The sequence below is a fragment of the Polypterus senegalus genome, chromosome 10, assembly GCF_016835505.1.
Source record: "Polypterus senegalus isolate Bchr_013 chromosome 10, ASM1683550v1, whole genome shotgun sequence".
NCBI lineage: Eukaryota > Metazoa > Chordata > Cladistia > Polypteriformes > Polypteridae > Polypterus > Polypterus senegalus.
In genome coordinates, this window is record NC_053163.1 from 8,881,410 (window position 1) to 8,903,115 (window position 21,706).

At 38.3% G+C, this 21,706-nt stretch overlaps 1 protein-coding gene across 1 annotated transcript in view; it reads right to left on the reverse strand.

Annotated features, from left to right (window-relative positions):
• Positions 1-17,791, reverse strand: part of LOC120536180 — a 34,633-nt gene extending 16,842 nt beyond the window's left edge. Inside the window, exons 1-3 of the mRNA XM_039764509.1 lie at positions 17,740-17,791; positions 3,893-3,949; positions 2,128-2,187 (exon numbers count right to left, since the gene is read on the reverse strand). Of these exons, the coding sequence (XP_039620443.1) occupies positions 2,128-2,167 (40 nt within the window). The 5' untranslated portion in view covers positions 2,168-2,187; positions 3,893-3,949; positions 17,740-17,791. The remainder of the gene's footprint in view (positions 1-2,127; positions 2,188-3,892; positions 3,950-17,739) is intronic.
• Between the last annotated feature and the right edge of the window lie 3,915 nt (positions 17,792-21,706).

Sequence of the window (21,706 nt, forward strand, 5' to 3'; positions counted from 1 at the left end):
CTGTTACTGCCAGAAAAGATCCTACTCCAGTGGGCCCTTGAGCAAAGCCCATAACCTGAAAAATTGCTCCAGGAGTTCTCTACAATTGCTGAGCCTACACTTTGACCCCAAAGGTCATGCAAAAAGACAATTTCCCCCTGGGGATTAACAAAGTATATAAAAAATGCCCAGAAGGAATTTATTAATGAGAAAATATTATGACTCCCACATTATGTATGTTAATTTAAAATGGTGTCTTACTGCACACTTAGTCTAGTTTCAAATATTGTGTGTTTCCCTGCTCACATCAGCATTCTAAAGGTTTACTTCCTCTCTTACCAATTTAATCACAGGCCCAATTTCAGTCCTGCCCTCTCCTGCTGTCTACTCTGAAATGAAATTCTTCATTGTGCAAAATTAAGTCTCTATACTATAGTATATTAACACAGGAGTGGAGGTCTATAAAATCCACACAAGCCAGAATGTGAAACCTCCATTCAGAAAGCGATCAGACTGGGATTCAGAGGCTCTAAGATGACAGCGTTAAACACTCTGCAACCTGACATGTAAATTGTAACACAAACTTAAAAAAAGATAATGATACTGTCCTAAATTTCTCTAACTGTTCCAGACATACAGATGAGAGCGTCCAGTGGGAAAGGTCATAAAGGTAAATTTCTAAACAGGAGGGATGCTCTCCATGTTGGACTAGTTTGTGAGATTGAGATTTGTAATAATTGTGATGTCCTCACTTAATTACACCTACAGATTTTTTTTTTTTTCATTTTATTTCCAATACACACTAAAAATAAAACTCATCAGAATTTCAGCCAACAAATTATTTAGTAGAAGTGTGTCAAGAAACACCACAGGAGCTTCATTATACAAATGTCAGTCTTCTTCTTATTTTGCCACAGCGAATTGTCTTTTTCCATTTTTTCCTGTCCTCGTCATCTTGCTCTGTCACACCCATCACCTGCATGTCCTCTCTCACCACATCCATAAACCTTCTCTTAGGCCTTCCTCTTCTCCTCTTGCCTGGCAGCCCTATCCTTAGCATTCTTCTCCCAATATACTCAGCATCTCTTCTCTGCACATTTGCAAACCAACACAGTCTCGCCTCTCTGACTTTGTCTCCCAACCGTCCAACTTGAACTAACCCTCTAATGTCCTAATTTCTAATCCTATCCATCCTCGTCACACCTATTGCAAATCTTAGCATCTTTAACTCTGCCATCTCCATCTCTGTCTCCTGCTTTCTGGTCAGTGCCACTGTCTCCAGTCCATATAACATAGCTGGTCTCACTACCGTCCTGTAGGCCTTCCCTTTCACTGTTGCTGATACCCATCTGTCACAAATTGGGGTATATTGCATATAATGCTTTGGTTAAGTTGGATATGCTTTGTATTTTGTGTTGTGATTGTAAGAGCCATTTGTTAGTTATTTACAGTAGGCTATATTAAGTTGATAGAAGTATTTTCTTAGTTATGTTAAAATGTTTGCCTATATATTAGTGCATAGTCAATGTGAGTTTCTATTATAACTGCTACAAGCTAACTTGTAAATAGAATATTTTAATTATTTCTTGACATTCTGTCTACAGACTAGTTCAGTTTATGACCTGCCTTGCTATTGGTAAGACATGGAAGGCACGCAGTTTCAAACCGTGCTGAACCTGCAGATGTTCTAAAGTGAAGCCTGTAAGTTAGCAAAAGAAAAGAAACAACCTTTAAGTGTAGAAAACGATTGAATTAAACAAGAGAAAGTTAAGATTGTAGTGAAAAAGAGAAGAAACCTTTTTCCCCTTTTATACTTCATGTGTAATAACTTTTTTCTAATTTTTTGTGATCTTTTATTTTTTATTTTTTCACTAAACTTTATAAAACAGACTTTTTGAACTGTGGGATATCTTTTGTTATGCATTTGGCTCATGTCAGATGCTGCCTTGGTAACTCAGTAGCTAATTGACTTTGGGAATATAGAATAGACACATCTACAGTTACATCTTTTATATTTAACCCAAAGAGAAATCTATGGCATCAACTGTACAACTAAATAAAGGTAATACTATTAAATCTGTAGTTATATGTAAAAATTTTTGGTAAACTACAACAAAACAGAAATCAATCAATAAAAAGTACAAATACCTGAAAGCAGCAGGATAAAGACGACAGATGTGTTCTCCATCTTTCAGCACACACTCAAGACTGAAGAAAACGTGAGGTTAGTAAAATGAGGAAACTCAACAGTTTTTGTTTCTTTATTGGTGTGCTTAGAGTTTCAGCATCATCTACAGTATGTCCCTACAGTACATACAGCATTAAAACCAACTCAAACTGATTCTTACTTAAACATCCATTGAGCATGCAAGTCATTGCCGAAATCTGACACCATAAAAAGCTAGAATGTCCTGCAGAAGAACTTGACAATGTTGCTGCCATTAGCAGGCACAGCATTGTGTATTTGTCATTGTTCTACTTTTCGGTTAGATGTCTAGAAGGTTTGAGCAGTGGACGTCTTTAAGAGTAGTGATGCTTTTGGATAGAACATTAAAACTTTAGAACAATCTAGATGAAAACAAGCCATTCAACCCAACAAAGCTTGCCAGTCCTATCCAATTAATTCTTCTCAAAAAGCATCAAGTCGAGTTTTGAAAGTCCCTAACGTCTTACTGTCTACCACGCTACTTGGTCGCTTATTCCAAGTGTCTACGATTCTCTGTGCGAAGAAAAACTTCCTAATGTTTGTGTGAAATTTACCCTTAAGTCTCAACACACTGGACTAATTCCCTTTATAATTTTAAACACTTCAATCATGTCACCTCTGAATCTTGCTTAAACTGAACAGGCTCAGCTCTCTTAGTCTTTCCTCATAACTCATCTCCTGTAGCCCTGAACTCAGCCTAGTCGCTCTTCTCTGGACCTTTTCTAGCGCTTCTATATCCTTTTTGTAGCCTAGAGACCAAACCTGCACACAGTACTACAAACGAGACCTCACCGGCTCATTATAAAGCCTGAGCAGAACCTCCTGTTACTTGCACTCCACACATCAAGGCGCTATATAACCTGACATTCTGTTAGCCTTCTTACTGACTTCTGAACACTGTCTGGAAGTTGATAGCTTAGAGTCCACTATGACTCCTAAATCCTCCTCATAAGGTGAATTCTCGATATTCCGACCTCCTATTGTATATTCAAACCTAACATTTTTACTTCCTATGTGTAATACTTTATTTTCATTTACTGACATTAAATTTCATCTGCCACAAATCTGCCCATAGTTAACAGTTAAGCTTAAAGCAGCTCCTATGGATCCAAAGTAAACATTTGCAAAATCTAACCTAATACTATGTATACCTACTGGTGTCCAGCAAGTGGGAACTATAATTGGCACCTTATTTAGTGTGTACTAAAGAAAAAAAAGGGAGATATCCTTTATATCCCAGCTTAGTATCATTGGGGCGGAATGGTGGCTCTGAGGATAGGGCTTTGCACTGGCAATCGGAAGGTTGCCGGTTCGAATCCCATAAATGCTAAAAGTGACTGTATTTCTTTAGGCCCTTAACCCGCAATTGATGTTAATCTGCATCCAGCCCTGCATGTAGACCCTCCAACTTGCAAGGAAAACCTGCGGTTTGGTAGCAGAACTGGCACTCCAGCCACCATGAAAAACTGTTCCACTCCATCTGAATGGCTGCACTCGGGTCCTAATCTGGGATCCTGAGTAAGTTTTTTATTGGGGTGGGTGAAGCAATGCGCTGTATCTCCATGTGCTCCTAACCACTCTCATAGTATCATTCAAAAATGGAGAGATTATCCAGGTTTCAATATGTTACCAAATAAAAACTGTAAGAAAGTACTATGCCAGAGAAAAAAAAAACAGAAACATTGGCTCACAAGTAGGATTTCTCACCTTGCTTTACATAACTAGGACTATGAATATTCTTGGAGCAGCCCAATCCATGTATCACTGTAGAAAACAAGAAGCTGAAATAGGTAAATTATTTAAATAAGCAGGCAATACCAGTCTAATGATGTGTGCCAAGAAGCACAATCAGTTAATTCTGAAATCAGCATGTTTTACTAAGTGCATCAGTCAACATAATAACTAGAAAGCAGTACTGAAAGAAGTTAAGTCATATTTTAAAAAAAACTGAAGTATCGGAATTCTTGAACAATAGAAAGAGCAGAAGAGAAACTAAAACAGGCACCAGATGATGTGAGAAGCACAAGATGTGAACGGTGCTGCTGACAAATTTATGCTCTTACCCCAGTCAAATTAAAAATTTATCAGAAAAAACATGCCAAACAGACACACTCACAGAACAATGTCAAGCCTTACTGATGCCGTCATTTAAAAGAAAAAAGCTGGCTAAATATATTTAAATGATATAACATGAAATACCTTTTATAATATTTTATACACAGCATTTACAGTATAACATTTGTTTAGTTATTTTGGCTTTGTAACACTATCTGGATTCTGTTTGCAAGCTTCAGAGAGGATCATGTAAGATAAATGACATGTTTAGTGTTTTAGCAGCATCTTTGTCCCTACGAGTATATGTAGTAAATCTACCAACAGCACTAATTCTTACATACGTGTCTGTTGAGCGCACAAGTCATTGGCACAATCTGGTATCATGAAAACAAACAGGAATTGAAATACAGAGCTCCATTTTATTTCATATAACTCTGCATTGATTTCTTGTGGATACTCTGGTTTCCCCCCCACAGTCCAAATACATGCAGGTTAGGTGGACTTGATGATGCTAAATTGGCCCATGATGTGTTATGTGTGTTTGTGTTCACCCTGCAATGGTCGTCCAGGAATTGTTCCTGCCTTGCATTGGATGCTTCCCCATGACCCTTTTCAGGATGAGTGGATTTTGTTCTTTTATTCTTGTTGTTGTGATCTTGTCAAGTTTCCTGGTATCCACATCATCACTCCTTGCAGCAATCATTGCTTTACCTTCCGACCCATTGAGCTAATAAGTCTCTGGATATGTACTTGTTCAATGTTATCTCATTCCTGAAAAAGAACCTGACGAGGTTGTTGCCATTGGCAGTCAGTGTCTCTAATCTCTGAATGTCATCCCATAGGTGTTCTTTGGAGCTAGATGCAGCACCTGCATACCAACATTCATTCTTCAGGACAGATGGGAACAAAACAGCCATATATGTCCTGGCATTATTCTACTGTAGGATCATATATATAGAAGGTGTTAGCAGAGGACCTCTGACAGGTCACTGTGCTTTAGCTTTAGTAGCATTGACCCTGTCCTTCATTGTCCTCTTACAGATGTTGGCATTGTGTCTGCTGGCAGTTTAAGTAGTATGGGTGAAATCATCCTTCAGATGCCACAGTCTGATCTGTCAGTCCTTCTCTGCTGTAGTCATTCAAGGGAGACCAGATCTTGAATGGTCATCTGATATGCTGGTTTTCTGAAACATCTTCTAGTAAGGACACCATGTTGTGGTTTAACACATTGTGTCTGATACCACTAGTACATGACATGTCTGCTTGCAGCGTGACAATGACTCATTGGTCAGTGTGAAAGAATAATTGTAGGGTAACAGAGCATTCAGCTTAAAGAAATAGCATAAAAGGTTAATACATGTCAGAAACCTTTGCAGGCACACCAGGAAACCAGATAAAGGTCAAGTGAACAATAAAATGTACTGAAAGACGACAAAGAGATAACTAAGAAATTAGCAGATAAACAAATAGAATGGATAGTTTGTTATACACACAGAAATTTAAAGGGTGGTGGCGCAACTCAAAGGTACAAAAAGAAGCAGAATATAATATAATAGACTTTTATTTTATATAAATCATTTGGGTGTAAACCAATGAACCAACCAAAGTAAATGTATGGATTGATTGACACTGTGTAAATTCATCTATACTAATAAAAGGCAAAGCCCTCACTCACTCCCTCACTCACTGACTCATCACTAATTCTCCAACTTCCCGTGTAGGTAGAAGGCTGAAATTTGGCAGGCTTATTCCTTACAGCTTACTTACAAAAGTTGGGCAGGTTTCATTTCAAAATTCTACGCATAAGGGTCATAACTGGAAGCTATTTTTCCCCATATAATGTAATGGAATCTTGAGTTGGAGATGGCCGCGGGGGGGGAGTTTCGTGTGACATCATCACGCCTCCTACGTAAGTACGTAGAGAACAAGGAAGAACTCCAAACAGCGATCAGCACAAAACGCCATTTCACAATTGAGAAGGCAGAAAAACATTATGAAGCAAATGATGCATACAAGCATATTCATAAGTACAGCTACTGCGGAAACAAAGCACGGCGTGAACCGTAAGTTTATATTAAATTAAGTTCATAGACAGGCTGCCACTAGCGTTTGTAATTTAGTGCCTGCCCATATAAGGCCGTCCATCAGCGGCAATCCAATACAAACACTGCCGGTAAATGTTCACGGGTGAAGGACTGTGCTTATGCAGAGGAAGATGAGATGGTCAGGGTGGTGTTTGGCACAAACTCATTGAAACTGCGAGAGAAACTTTTAAGTGCCGGGTCTTAGCTGACATTACGAGATGGCACCAGTACAGCTGGGAACCTTCGATGCAAGAACACCAAGCGGCTCACGTGAACTGACGCAGTGCACAGACAAAAGCAACAGTTCCAAAGAGTGCTGAACAAAAACCGAATTACACAATTGAGAAGGCAGCAAAAAAATATGAAGCGTCTTATACATACAATCATATTCATAAGTGCAGCTACTGCGGAAACAAAGCACACGGTGGAAAAAGTGAATGTCCTGCTAAAGGAAGACAGTGTGAAAAAAAAACCCGTGCATGCAGTTTGTCACATCACAGATAAAAGGAAGACGAGCTGTTTATTGATGCAGTAAGGAACTAATCGATGAATGAAACCTCTTATCTTTACAACGATTGACAAACACGGAATGTAACTTGAACACATCCTACAAATACGAGCCTGATTGAAAGAAATAATGATAATCAAATCCTTGATGACAGCAACATTCAATAACACTCACAAAACAATTACTGTATATTGACAATCATGTTACGTTATTTTTAAAATGTTCCCTTTTCTTTTTCATAACTTCTACTTCTCCACTGTGGTACACGGGTATATACTGTATATATATATATAAATGTATATATATACCCCGATCTACAATACATACTTTAGCATAGACAAGCCACACGCTGTGGCTAATTGTAGAGTCTTGCCTCTAACGCCGACATTCGAGGTTCGATTCGAGAGGGATGTACTGACTATGTATGCGCTACCGATTCATTTTACCTTCGATCTCCTTGGTTTGGGACGTATGAAAAATATTAGGTTAACGCAGAATCATGTTACGTTATTTTTAAAATTTTCCCTTTCTTAGCACAAGCACAGCTGAGAAGCTTCGATGCATGTACTCCATAACGCGTTAAAAAATAACGCATTTAATCACACTTTCAATTCCAAGCAAACGGGAACTTTTGTCAATGCATGATTTCCTGGTACATCCATTACACTGATGCACACATCACAGCTACAAAAATGTTAGAGTCGGAATAAAGCGCGTTCCTACGACTGATCATTTCGACTACCCGAGCGAAGCCTTGATAAAAGCATGGTTTTGTGCACACTGAAAAGCAAGCAAAATTAGATGCATTACAGAAAGCGGACTTTGTGGCTCTTACTGGGGATCATTGGACTTCCGTGACCGTTAGTAATTCTAAATACATCTAATTACAAAATGTTCAATGATCACACTGTTTTAGCCTAATGTACAAAATAATTTTGGCTAATGTTACTCAGAGTTTAAAGAGTAAGCTGGTCAAATTACCTTTTATGTTTCTGACTTATTTTTTTAAGAAGAAAACTGCACTTTATGTGAAATTTTGGTTATTATTATTTAAAGACAATACTATTCTGAAAATGTACTTAAAGTACTTAAACTACCACTTTATTTTTAAGTCTGCCCAATTTTAACCAGGGATGATATTTTTGTTTCTGTTTTGAATTCAAATGCAGTTTAAAAGCTTTTTTCAGAAATTAAAACAGCTTCAGTTTACAATATTCATGTCCATGTCTATTATTTGATTCTGTCGCCCACTAAAACCGTTTTAAATTAAAAAAAAAAATTTGCGATTTGGGGCAAATTTACGTGTGATTACATACGATTAATCAAGATCAATTCTTACACAGCCTCTAATTAATTGGATTAATTTTTTAATCGAGTCCCACCTAATATATATATATGTAGATATATATGTAGATTTGTATATATATGTATGTGTGTATATGTATATATATATAACTGTATACTGTATATATATGTGTATAGATGTGTCTGTGTGTATATATATATTTATATATATATGCCAGCAACACTCATGACAATGACAAAACAATTACATTGTCAATCATGTTACGTTATTATTAAAATGTTTCCTTTTCTTTTTACTTCTCCGCTGCCAATCGCAGGTATTTTGATATATATATATATATATATATATATATATAGATATATATATATAAATAGATAGATATGACAACAACACTCATATCAATGACAAAACAATTACATTAACAATCATCTTACGTTATTTTTAAAATGTTTGCTTTTCTTTTTCATAACTTCTTTAACACACTACTTCTCCGCTGCGAAGCGCGGGTATTCTGCTAGTTAGTTTATAAAATTAACCTCTATTCTTTGTTTCTGTGATCATTCTGACCAGACTGTAACAGACTGATTTAAAGAATGCTTCCTCGAAGGCATTTTGCCGAGCAGTAATTACAAGATAATGCACAGCTTTTCTCCTGCCTGATAACCGATTTGTCCTCTTAGGTTCTTTCTTTAATAAGATGTTAAATTTCTACCACATTTTTTGCCGCCCAACGTTAAGATGTTCCATACTCTCAGCAGAATATCGAAAGATGTGAAGCAGACGATGCAAAATTAGAACGGACTTGTTCCCATCTCCACAGGATTTTCCTCTGGTGATCCGATCGTCGAACCTGAAACAGTAGGAGGAGGGCATGTTAATTTGTTCTTTTGGGAATATGGCGCTGGGTTATATCTGCTGTTAGAACAGGATTGTTTCCTGTCTAGAGTTAGGATAGTTTTAGTGTAGTTAGGTTAAGAGCCTTTTTCTCACTAGAGAGAGCATAAGTCCTATTAAGAAAAGGAATTGTTCATTAAAATAGGGTTAGGATTCTCACATCTCAGACTTTAGATACAATACTGAATCGTGCCTTCTGCAGACATTTTCTGATGACACAGCCATATTTGGATGTATCAGCATTGGACAGGAGAATGAATACAGGACACTAGTGAAGGACTTTGTTGAATGGTACAAATTGAATGACCTGCCGCTCAACTTCAATAAGAGAAAGGAGATAATTACAAACTTTAGGAGGGTCAAGCCCACTCTGCTACAGGTTCTCATTGATGGTGAAGATGTAGAGTTGGTGAGGATATACCATTACCTTGGGGTGCGTCTGAACCTCTGTAGTATTCCAAAGCTCTTTATTACATATACTGTACAATATAGTATGTAGTACAGTAAAGTTCACTAGCAAAAAAAATAAAAAATGGATACATATACAGTATGCAATGTAAGATCTTGGTTGATTCATAACAGTACCATTACAATGCAAAACAAAAAAGAAGATTTGTATAGCACTGTATAAACACACACAAAGCAGCACAAAAGCAAAATATCCAAAAACAGAAAATGGCAATTTGAACCCTGGCAACAAAACATTAGAATCTAAAGTACTGCAGAAGTATAGAAGTCCTCTTCACTGCACCTCCTATTGCTTATGTCTATCTGGCTACATATTTTTTTATCAACACCACACATTATATTCTCCCTTGCAGTGCAACATGGGAAAAATTATCTTGACTTGTGTACCCACTGTTTATGAGTGTCTGCTGTTATGCCTTTATAATCTGTTGCAACCAACAAGAATATTTGTTCATTAAGCTGATGGTTAAAAACTTTCCATCTCCATTCAAAAAATAATTTCTCAGTTGGATTCAAGAAAGTATAATAGGGTGGGAAACATTTGCATCCTTGAGTGGGCACCATTCTCAGATTTGTTCTATGAAAGCTGATTTTGTCCTAAACAATCAGATAAATGACAAGTGATTAATAACCAAGCATCCCACAATTTACACAATATATTCAGTCAGCCATTTTCCAACCAGTTACTGTATATCCTAACACAGGGTAATGGGGGTCTGCTGGAACCAATCTCAGCCAACACAGGGCGCAAGGCAGGAAACAAACCCCGGGCAGGGTACACACACACACACATCAAGCACACACTAGGGACAATTTAGAATCACCAATGTACCTAACCAGCATGTCTTTGGACTGTGGGAGGAAACCAGAGAAACCCATGCAGACACGGGCAGAACATACAAACTCCACGCAGGGAGGACCCGGGAAACAAACCCAAGTCTCTTTACTGCAAGACAGCAACGCTACCACTGTGCCACCGTGCTGTCCATTTATGCAGTATATTCTTCACTTATTATGAATATTTGTTGAATTGTTTTTTATGTGATGGCATGTACAATGATAGTTAACATACAATGGTTTGGTAATGAGATTGATTACATAATTCATTTTGGCAGACAAGACTTAGGCTACATCCGCACTACCATATCCTCAAAATGGAGTTTTTAAATGGAAACAATGTGCCATTTTTGCTTTGTTTACAATAATAACCATGTACATACTAAACCACATGAAAATGCATATGTTAGGGACATTTGTCTACACTGGGCATGTGCTCAATGGCGACAACTCCATGAAAGGACAGTATACTGAATAAATTAGGGCCTTGTGCCAATCAGATTACTGTGTGCTTCTTGTTCTTTCAATTTGCCACAGCAAATATTCTTCTGTGTCATTTTAACATAATGATTTCAGTTTAAACAGTCTTAAGAATTGGCAACGGTGGTCTTGTCATTAAAAAAAAACAAAGCAAATGATAAAGCACCACTTTAAACAACAAAAAAAGGATTCAGCTATATGCTAATTCATAAGATGACTGATTATAAGCAGCCCACAGCAATCAGAGTGCATCTTGTACCAAACAACAGTATAAAAACTAACTTGATAAAAAAAAATACATTGATACATACATACATAAATAAGTGTGTGTGTGTCTGTATTGTAACTTTATAGCTCTGTGCTTTTGTCTTTGTCTTTCAGGGACACGAGAAGACAAAAACTGTATTTGTCCCCTGGGCAAAATTTGGCTTTTTACAGCTGCTCTTTAATTAAATAAATACATAACCATACTCCTTTACGGAGCCGATGCTGCAAATTGGGTTCCAGATCCAGATCTCAGCTTTGAAACTCTCCTTCTGCTGTTGCTCTGTAACAACTCTACAATATTATTGCTGGCCCTGCCTCACATTGCTTACCTGGGGTCAGTGGAAACTGGAACCGCTACACCATTCTACAGCTCAATGAGCCAAAGCTCCTCCATCGACCATGCAGCCAGGACTAGCAGATGGTGAAGCATTTCCAAGGTGATGGAGTTGCAGATGTAACAGTCACGCAGTTGTCTTCCAGCCTGTATAGTTGCTGCAGCCAGCATTGCTGATTGAGGATCTCAGTGTCGAAAAATCTCCAGCAACCTCACAGAATAGCTCAGCAAGACCATTTCAGGCTTCTGCAGAATTCTATGCTTTGCTAATGTGACTTTGGCGTAGTTTCTGTTTTTTAGGCTCCCCTACAGTTGCCTTTAAAGTTGCTTATTTGCATGATGAAATGTATGTGCTCATAAGGATGGAGACTCATCTTGGGGCTAATGCAGCTTGTTAGCGCTGTTATAATCTTGTACATTGACCTCTGGTAACAAAGGTTCTAAGGATGAATTAAAGTCCTGGAATGCATTTAATTATTAACTAAAATAGTACAGTTTATTAACTATGTAAATAAAGTATCACATTATGCAGTCAGTGTAAAACATTTCAGTTATAAATGTAAGTTATTCTTTTCTCTGTAACTGAAATGATTTAGCCTATCACTGACAACTTAATTAGATCAGCCAAACTACAAAGTGTATTTAAACATTTACTAGCTGGACTATGCAATACTGTGGATAATTTTTAATGAAATGAAAACCAGACATTAACTCCTGCTTGCTTGTGTGCTGTTGCTATGTCTAACCTCATTCTCTCATACAAGTTACTTGTTAAGTTAAAAAAACATGTAACCACAAAATAGGTGTAAATTTGAATGTGGTGTTAAAGTTTCCACTCTTCTCAGCCAAGGCTGGCATAAACGTCAATACCTAAAAATAAACCTACCCAGGGCAGTTCATTCTCCTCACCTAGAAAGCATTTTTTTATATATAAGATTATTAATTTCCAAATGGATGGCAGCCTATATAAAATAGTGAAATGTTAAGGACATTTAGCTAAAGACTTGAGTTATAGAAATGGCTGCTTAAAAAAGAGAACTTGGCTAGCTCTTTTTTTATTTCATAGAGTGAGATGCTCTAACTTCTGCAACCATATACAATAAATCAAGAGCTGCATTTAGGGGATGCAAGTAGGATGACTGCCCCAGGCCCGCTTTTGAGGTCCGTGTTTTTGTCAAGTTATATTCTCCAGTATATATGTATTGTGAACTATGGCCGGCCGTTCATCCCGGCCAATACCCCCACGCCATTAGATGGAGTCCTTCTGGAAGCATGGAGGTGCCCCGAATTCCAGCAGGGCATCATGGATATTGGAGTTTTCCTTCACAGCCCTGCTGGATACCTTGGGGGCCACAAGGGGACGCTGCAGGGAGGCTCAGAGACCTGTATTTGCCCTATACCCCGGAAGTACATCCTCGTCACAGGGACAGAGGAAATGACGTACTTCTGGAATGAAAAAGAAGAGTTTATATATGACCCGGAAGTATTGCCAATCACATGGACTGAGAGGAGCGAAACACTTCCGGGTCAAGGACTATAAAGGACTCTGGGAAATCCCAGAGCTGAGCTGGGTGGCAGGGTGTCAATGCATCTGGGAGAGTGGAGAGTGGAGGATTGTTATTGATTAGAGAATTGTATTTGTTTATGAGTATTGTGGAGAGGAGGGTGCTTTGTGCACTTTATTATTATAATAAATTTAACTTTTGGACTTTTATCTGGTGTCTGACATTTAATCCGAGGTTATTTACAAGGTCTAATACTGTATGTCAGGATCTGTCTTACTCATGCATCTGTACCTGAACTTATTCTTTATTGCATAAAGACTCTTAGTTTTGAAATTGCTTTTAAACTGTTTTGGAAATTTAAAGAAAAATACAATACAATACAATTTATAGCCCAAAATCACACAAGAAGTACCGCAATGGGCTTTAACAGGCCCTGCCTCTTGACAGCCCCCAGCCTTGACTCTCTAAGAAGACAAGGAACAATTCCCAAAAAAACCCTTGCAGGGAAAAAATGAACTGCCTTTTCCGAGGTTTCTTCCAGAGAGACAATATAACAGTAATATAGTTAAACAACAGAAGCCAGTTTTGAGACAGACTCAATAACCTGCCTTTCTGTTATAGATATAAACCACTCCAAAAATGAACCAGTTCAGCTTGGTATAAATAAATCTGTCAAGGGGTACACTCACATAAAGCACTGTAGATACTGGATAATCGAAAACAGTACCTTAAATGATCTAGGATATTTCTTGTGAAAGGAAGACTATAGTAAAACTAAAAATGCATTGAAATATAGAAGATCTGATTAAAAGAATCAGAATCACATTTATTCGTCAAGTATACTCCCATACAAAGAATCTGACTCCACTTTTTTGATGATTCTCCAAGTATCCTATGACAGACATGGACAAAATTGATAACTACACACCTGGGTTAAAGACAAGACAAAGAATATAAACACAAGCATACAAAGTGCAAGGCAGTGCAGGAAATACTGAATTAAACATTAGCTGTATGTCAAAAAATCTCTAATCTTGGTAATGTAAGTTCTTTCAGTAAAATATGTTTAACACAACATTGTGTTTATACTGAGGCCATTGTTGTTATAGTAGAAAAAATGAAGTCCATTGCTACAGATGCAAGATAATTAAAGTGTTTAAACACAAGAGATTACAAAATAAATAAATAACAGGCAACCTAGTGACTCAGCCAGATGGATAGATGGATGGATGTGAAACAAGCAAACATAGAAAATATAGCTAACAAAATAATCCATACATGTATCAATTGTCAGTTTTCAACATTTAATGTCAAAATCAGACAACAATCTTTATTAAAACACATAATGATTATAGACATGGTAGAAGTATAATACAGTTTCGTTTGTGATTAGAAAACTCAAACATTAATCCAATTCAGTCTCAAAGAGGCCAATTTGGGAATCCATAAAAGATGTTCATTCATCATCAGATACAATTTTGAATCTTTCATATTGCCTTTGCAATAGCTTCTGTTCTCTAGGTACATTGTCTTATGTAATGAACTCATAATAAGGTGCTGAGTCTTCAAAAGATATCATTTATGTTTAGTATTAAAGAAAATGACATACATTTATTATGTGCACATTTTTTAAAAATCAAGAAACTGGAGTGGTTCTTCAGAGCAATGATATGGGGAAGCACTATTGGCTGTGTGACAGATAGAGGGCGCTATCGTCCTCTTGAACCCTCAGATCTGACGCCAGACATCAGGTAAAAGTCCAATAATTCGACTTTTTATTAATCAACAGTGCACAAAGCACCCTCCTCTCCACAATACTCATAAACACACTCCACAATACAATAATCAATAATCACTCCACCACTCCCAGACGTGTTGCCACCCTTCCACCCAGCTCAGCTCGACGTCTGGGATTTCCCATCGTCCTTTTATATTCCCTGACCTGGAAGTGTTTCCAATCCTTCAGTCCACGTGACTTCCTATCACTTCCGGGTCAGATAAAAAGTCCTCTTCTTCATCCTGGAAGTATGTCATTTCTCCTGTCGCTTTGCCTAAGACGTACTTCCGGGTTGTAGAGCACATACGACTCTTTGGGCCTCCCTGCAGCATCCTCTGTTGGCCCCTGCAGTATCCAGCAGGGCTTTACAGGAAAACTTCATTGTCCATGATTCCCTGCTGGTATTCGGGGCACCTCCATGCTGCAGGGAGAGCTCCACCTGGCGACCTGGGGGTATTGGCCAGGATAACAAGCCGGCCATAGTCCACAGCTGTCAAAAGAAAAATCCACATGAAAGTGTGGAAACAACTTCTATTTATTTAGGTCAGTAACAGGCTCCATAAACAGTCATAAATAGATTACTAGCAAAATACCCACGCTTCGCAGCGGAGAAGTAGTGTGTTAAAGAAATTATGAAAAAGAAAAGGAAACATTTTAAAAATAACGTATCATGATTGTCAATGTAATTGTTTTGTCACTGTTATGAGTGTTGCTGTCATCAAGGATTTGATCGTCATTATTTCTTTCAATCCGGTTCGTATTTGGAGGTAAACCGATTTGGTCGTGAACCGAAGCAATTTCCTCCCATAGGATTGCATGTAAATACAATTAATCCTTTCCAGACCATATGAACTGTATGTAAATATATTTTTTTGTTAGTTTTTAAGCACAATATAATTATACCATAGAATGCACAGCGTAATAGTAAACTAAATGTAAAAACATTGAATAACACTGAGAAAACCTTGAACAACAGAGAAAACTAACACTGCAAGAGTTCACGCCACAGCACTAACAACCACTGGCTAAAAGCACTTTTTTTAATGAGTTTTAAGCACAGGGGAAAATGAACACTTGAAAAAATCCGTAATTTAATAAACCACCAAGAAAAATAACATTGCAACAATGCAAGCTACGAACAGATTGCTGGAAACAGAAGTGAAAACAAAATCAAGACCAGTGCATTCTTTAACTGCCTTCCTACCTTAATGGGTCCAGCTCTCTCTCGCACTGCCTATGTGTCTGCATCCATCTCTCACATTACCTCTGTGTGTGTGTGTGTGTGTCGTGCTATCTCTGTTGCGCTGCCTGTGTGTGTGTCGCACTATCTCTGTCGCACTGTCTGTGTGTGTGTGTGTGTGTCGCGCTGACTCGCGCTCTCTTTCTTGCTCGCTGCACAGGAAATGCACAGGGAGAGACTGAACATGTACAAACCGAAAGGGAAACTGGCTTGTTCGTATACCGAGTGTGTGGTCGCGAATATTTAGCTCAATTACGTGGGAGGCGTGCTGATTTCCACAGTAGCTGCACTTATGAATATGCTAAGCACAGTCCTTCACCTGTGAATATTTACCTTATATGGGCATGCACTCAATTACGTGGGTGGCGACCGGGCTGCAGGCTACAGCTGTATATATGGACGAAAGTATATTCCAGTTATGACCGTTACACGTAGAATTTCGAAATTAAACCTGCCCAACTTTTGTAAGTAAGCTGTAAGGAATGAGCCTGACAAATTTCAGCCTTCCACCTACATGGGAAGTTGGAGAATTAGTGATGAGTCAGTCAGTCAGTGAGTGAGTCAGTCAGTCAGTCAGTCAGTCAGTCAGTCAGTGAGGGCTTTGCCTTTTATTAGTATAGATAACAGATTTGTGAAATACAATTGGATTTCTGATTTTAAAAGACGTATCATTGCATATATCCACACAGGTTATGTTCAGGTTTTTTGATGTGTTGCATCCTGCTAAGTTGCTCATTAGACATTAAAGGTTTCTGTCCTTTGTCAAGCAATAGTTCAACGAGGAACCACACAACCCAGTTAAGCACCATTAAAACACCATTATATTTAAGAGTGTTTCTTGGAATACCAAAATGCCTAAATTTGTTTATTTATCAGCTCATTTTAGCCAGTAATCCATCCATTTCAGTGGCTGTGTTCATAGGAAGTCAGAGCCTATACCATCAATACTAGGTGCAAATAAAAAGAAGGCCTGGACTGTACACTTGCCCACACAGGTTGAGGCCACCAGTTATCCTAATACATATGTCTTTGGTTTTGGGAGAGAATTTACTGTATGTGTAACTCACTCAAAATGTGTGCAAAATGTACTCAGATTTTGAATTCAAAGCCAGAAGCCCATCCATCCTCCAACCCACTATATCCTAACTACAGAGTCACAGAGGGTCTGCTGGAGCCAATCCCAGACAACACAGGGCGCAAGGCAGGAAACAAACCCTGGGCAGGGCACACACACACACACACCAAGCACACACTAGGGACAATTTAGGACCAGCAATGTGGGAGGAAACCCACGCAGACACGGGGAGAACATGTAAACTCCATGCAGGGAGGACCTGGGGAGCCAACCCAGGAGTCCTTAGTGTGAGGCAGCAGTGCTACCCACTGCGCCATCGTGCTGCCCAAGCCATAAGCCATTAGCTAATATTTGTAATAATGAAAATGTTCTTTAAATATTAAAAAAAGACAGTATTTGCTCAAGCAGATGTTTGCAGTAATTATTTTCTTAGTATTATTTTATAGAAGAAACAAAGGTTTGTAACTTAACAGGTATTTTTTAACAATGCGTCAACCACAAACACTAGGTTAAAGATGGAGGAGAAGTTCAGGAGAACTGTAGGGAACATATGCAACAGAGCCAGTGTGATAACAAGCACAGGCAATAAAGAGTGTTGGGGCACCTGTCGGTAAACCCCATATAATTGAATTTGAAAAAAGAAAACAAATGCAATTAATCATGTTAGAGCAAATGTCTTTTTGATGGGAGTCTGGTTCTGACTGCTCAAAATGACAGAACTTACAGTTATGTTAATTTCCAGCAAGAAGAAGTGGGTCCGAAAAGACAGACACCAGAAGTGACATTGGTGGTAGAAAAGCTGTCAATCTTCGGTCTGCAATGGAAGGAAAAGAGAAGGCGTTATCGCACAGTGCCAGTCCCTGGAGTGGCAGAGAATTACCATCACCAGAACCCTGAAATTCTCCCCTATACATGCCCACACATGACACACGTTGGGTGCACAACAATTATTCACATTTTCTTTGTCTGAAGAGTCTGAAGAGTCTGAAGAACTTATTTTTTCAGGTTCAGAATGGGATAAACAAGCAAGCATATGTTTTATATTCTAACTAATTAGTGCCCCCAGCGAATGTACATATGTAGATTCCTTCCATTTTTCCCTCAACATCTCAAAGACATGCATGTTAATGTTGACTCCAGATTCACCTTATATTACTGAGCATTGGGGTGTGGCAGTATGATGTCCCATACAGGGTTTATTCCAACCTTGTGTGGATGTTGTCCGTGTATACAGTCTGGCACCCCACTAACCTAAAAATGACTTAAGGGGACTCATTCTCAATGGAAAACTGCCATAAACCTGTTTCCCTATATGTGTTTCCAGTGTGTATTATTTCTTGCTGCAGTTTTCCTTTTCCAGCAGAGAAGAGGGAAAAAAACAAATCTTATTATTATGGGGACTATACTTTATCTGCTAGTGGCAAAGGCGCAGTTATAGCATTACTAACAATTCAGAGTAAGTTTTAATTGAAGCTTCAATATCACTAACTTTTCAAACTCACTTTTATTATTACAGGATAGATTGAGGCCCATCCTGACAGTCTTTGTGTAAGAATCATCCCTTGATATCCCAAGCCAATTTGAATCCCCAATTAAACTTACTTGCACCTCTTTGAGAAGAGACTAGAATGACTGGAGAAAGAATCACTAGAAAGTGATTGTCTCTTGAAATCAAACCATGGTTCCTGATTCTATAAGGTAGGACTGCATGACAGAAATCACACTCTCGCCTGTGCATATCCTTTTATTTTAGTAGCAATATAGCGACCTCTGGAGCATATAGATCTTTCCTAAGAAGTTTATATTTTAGTTTGCACCCAAATAAATGTTTGCTCATCTCTGCCTTTCTAAATACAACTGTCCAATTGGATACTCCACTTCATCCAGTTTAAATATAATAATATGATGTTGGATTTGTAAAACAACAGTGCTAATTGCTGCATTGTTGTACCACCTTCAAGCCATATTTCTCTTTTTCACTTTCTGCAGGTTGGACTGCCAGTCAAGATAGTTAAAGATATTTACAATACTGTCTAGCCATATTGTTAATTAGGGATATTAGTAATGAACAAGATAATCTAGATATGGAAAGCATTTTTTAAATCTAATCTCTTGTGTTATTTCAAAATCTAAAACAACACGGAATATTAATGAAGCGCAACCCGATTTGCCTTCAAAGAAGGGAAGTTTTGACAAGAAAACGAATTATGTTTTTGCAGCACATAATGACAGCCAATCTGTTGAAGGTGGTGGACAAAAAGCAGACAATAGGCAAGTCTGAGAAGAAGGCTTTATGAGAATGTAATCAAGAAAGTAAAGGCCAAGAGAGACTGAGATGCACAAAGGCGTATGAGGATCACCGACAGTACATGTAAGGCAAGACATATCAAATATTTTCAAATGTATTCTATTACCTGTTTTCAACAAGTTACATAGCAAGTTGTTTATAAAATACTGCAATTTACATAATAAAATTTTCTTTCTCAGATAATTCTGAATGTAAAATGCTCTCTTTTTTCAAATGTGTGCAAATGCATATATATATTTATTTTTTTTCTGTTCAAAACCACTGTTCTAAAACTTGTGTGGCTCATGCTAAATGTAAATCGCAAATGTCTGTCTTATCTGGCAAACATTTCTTATTGAAAATTCCAGCTGATACTGGATCTCTGATTTTCAAATTCTTCTATTGAAGATTAGGTTTTGGCACACATAAGATTCCAAATTGGAGATTTGTTTTTGTGTGTGTGTTTTTTTTTTTTTTGCACCTAATGAAAGTTTAAAATTTAATTTTGTGGATCCTGTTGCTTTGATATGTTCTCCAGTGGGTGTGTTATGAAAGGTTGTGACCATGACATTGTTAGGTCAAGGTTTTAAGGTTGGCTCGAGCTGTCTTGTTTTATGCAGATTTTACATTAAAGCCTTTTCCTTCAGTTATTGAGAATTTGCTATTGCCTTTTTGAAAATATTTTGGTTTTAAGGAAAAAAATCTTTTTTTTATCATACTGGTTTCTGATCTCTTAGTCTTGGTTCTGTCTTCTGATTTTTTTTTTTTTTTTGTATATGTTCCCAGTTTGTTTTAAAGATAGGATTGACTTTTGTTTCCGACCTCAGCTTGTTTTTTTTCACTTTCCTCTGTAAAGTAGTAGAATACTTATAATGAAAGGAGCATTCACAAATAATAACTATATCATTTAAGTTTGTTATATTTTTGATTTTTGTTAAATTGTATTTCATTGTACTCTTATTTTTACTTCTTCTTTTTTCAGCTGCTACCGTTAGGGGTTGCCACAGCGGATCATCCTCTTCCATATCTTTCTGTCCTTTACATCTTGCTCTGTCACACCCATCACCTGCATGTCCTCTCTCACCACATCCATACACCTTCTCTTTGGCCTTCCTCATTTTCCTCTTCCTTGCTCTATCCTTAGCATCTTTCTCTCATTATACCCCTCATCTCTCCTCTGCACATGTCCAAACCAAAGCAATCTTGCCTCTCTGACTTTGTCTCTCAACTGTCCAACTTGAGCTGATCCTCTAATGTCCTCATTTCTAATCCTATCCATCCTCGTCACACCCAATGCAAACATCTTTAACTCTGCCACCTCCTGCTCTGTCTCCTGTGCCACTGTATCCAACCCATATACCATAGCTGGTCTCACTACAGTCCTGTAGACCTTCACTTTCACTCTTGCTGATATCCGTCTGTCACAAATCACTCCCGACACTCTTCTCTACCCATTCCACCCTGCCTGCACTCTCTTTTTCACCTCTCTTCCACAATCCCCATTACTCTGAACTGTTGATCCCAGGTATTTAAACTCATCCACTTTCACCAACTCTACTGCCTGCATCCTCACCATTCCACTGACCTCCCTCTCATTCACACACATGTATTCTGTCTTGGTGGTCCTACTGACCTTCATTCCTCTCCTCTTTAGAGCATATCTCCACCTCTCCAGGGTCTCCTCAACCTGCTCCCTACTATCGCTACAGATCACAATGTCATCAGCAAACATAGCAGTCCACCGGGACTCCTGTCTAATCTCATCTGTCAACCTGTCCATCACCATTGCAAATAAGAATGGGCTCAGAGCCGATCCCTGATACAATCCCATCTCCACGTTGAATGCATCCATCACTCCTTTCACAGACCTCACCACTGTCATACTTCCCTCATACATATTCTGTACCATTCTTACATACTTCTCTGCCACTCCTGACTTCCTCATACAATACCACAGCTCCTCTCAGTCACCCTATCATATGCTTTCTCCAGGTCCACAAAGACGCAATGCAACTCCTTCTGGCCTTCTCTATAGTTCTCCATCAACATCCTCAGAGCAAACATTGCATCTGTGGTGCTCTTTCTTGGCATGAAATAATACTGCTGTTCACTAATCATCACCTCACTTCTTAACTGAGCTTCCACTACTCTTTCCCATAACTTCATGCTGTGGCTCATCAATTTTATTCCCCTGTACTTATTACAGTCCTGCACATCCCCCTTATTCTTAAATATCAGCCCACCAGTACACTTCTTCTCCACTCCTCAGGCATCCTCTCACTTTCCAAGATTCCATTAAACAATCTGGTTAAAAACTCCACTGCCATCTCTCCTAAACACCTCCATGCTTCCATAGGTATGTCATCTGGACCAATGGCCTTTCCATCTTTCATCCTCTTCATAG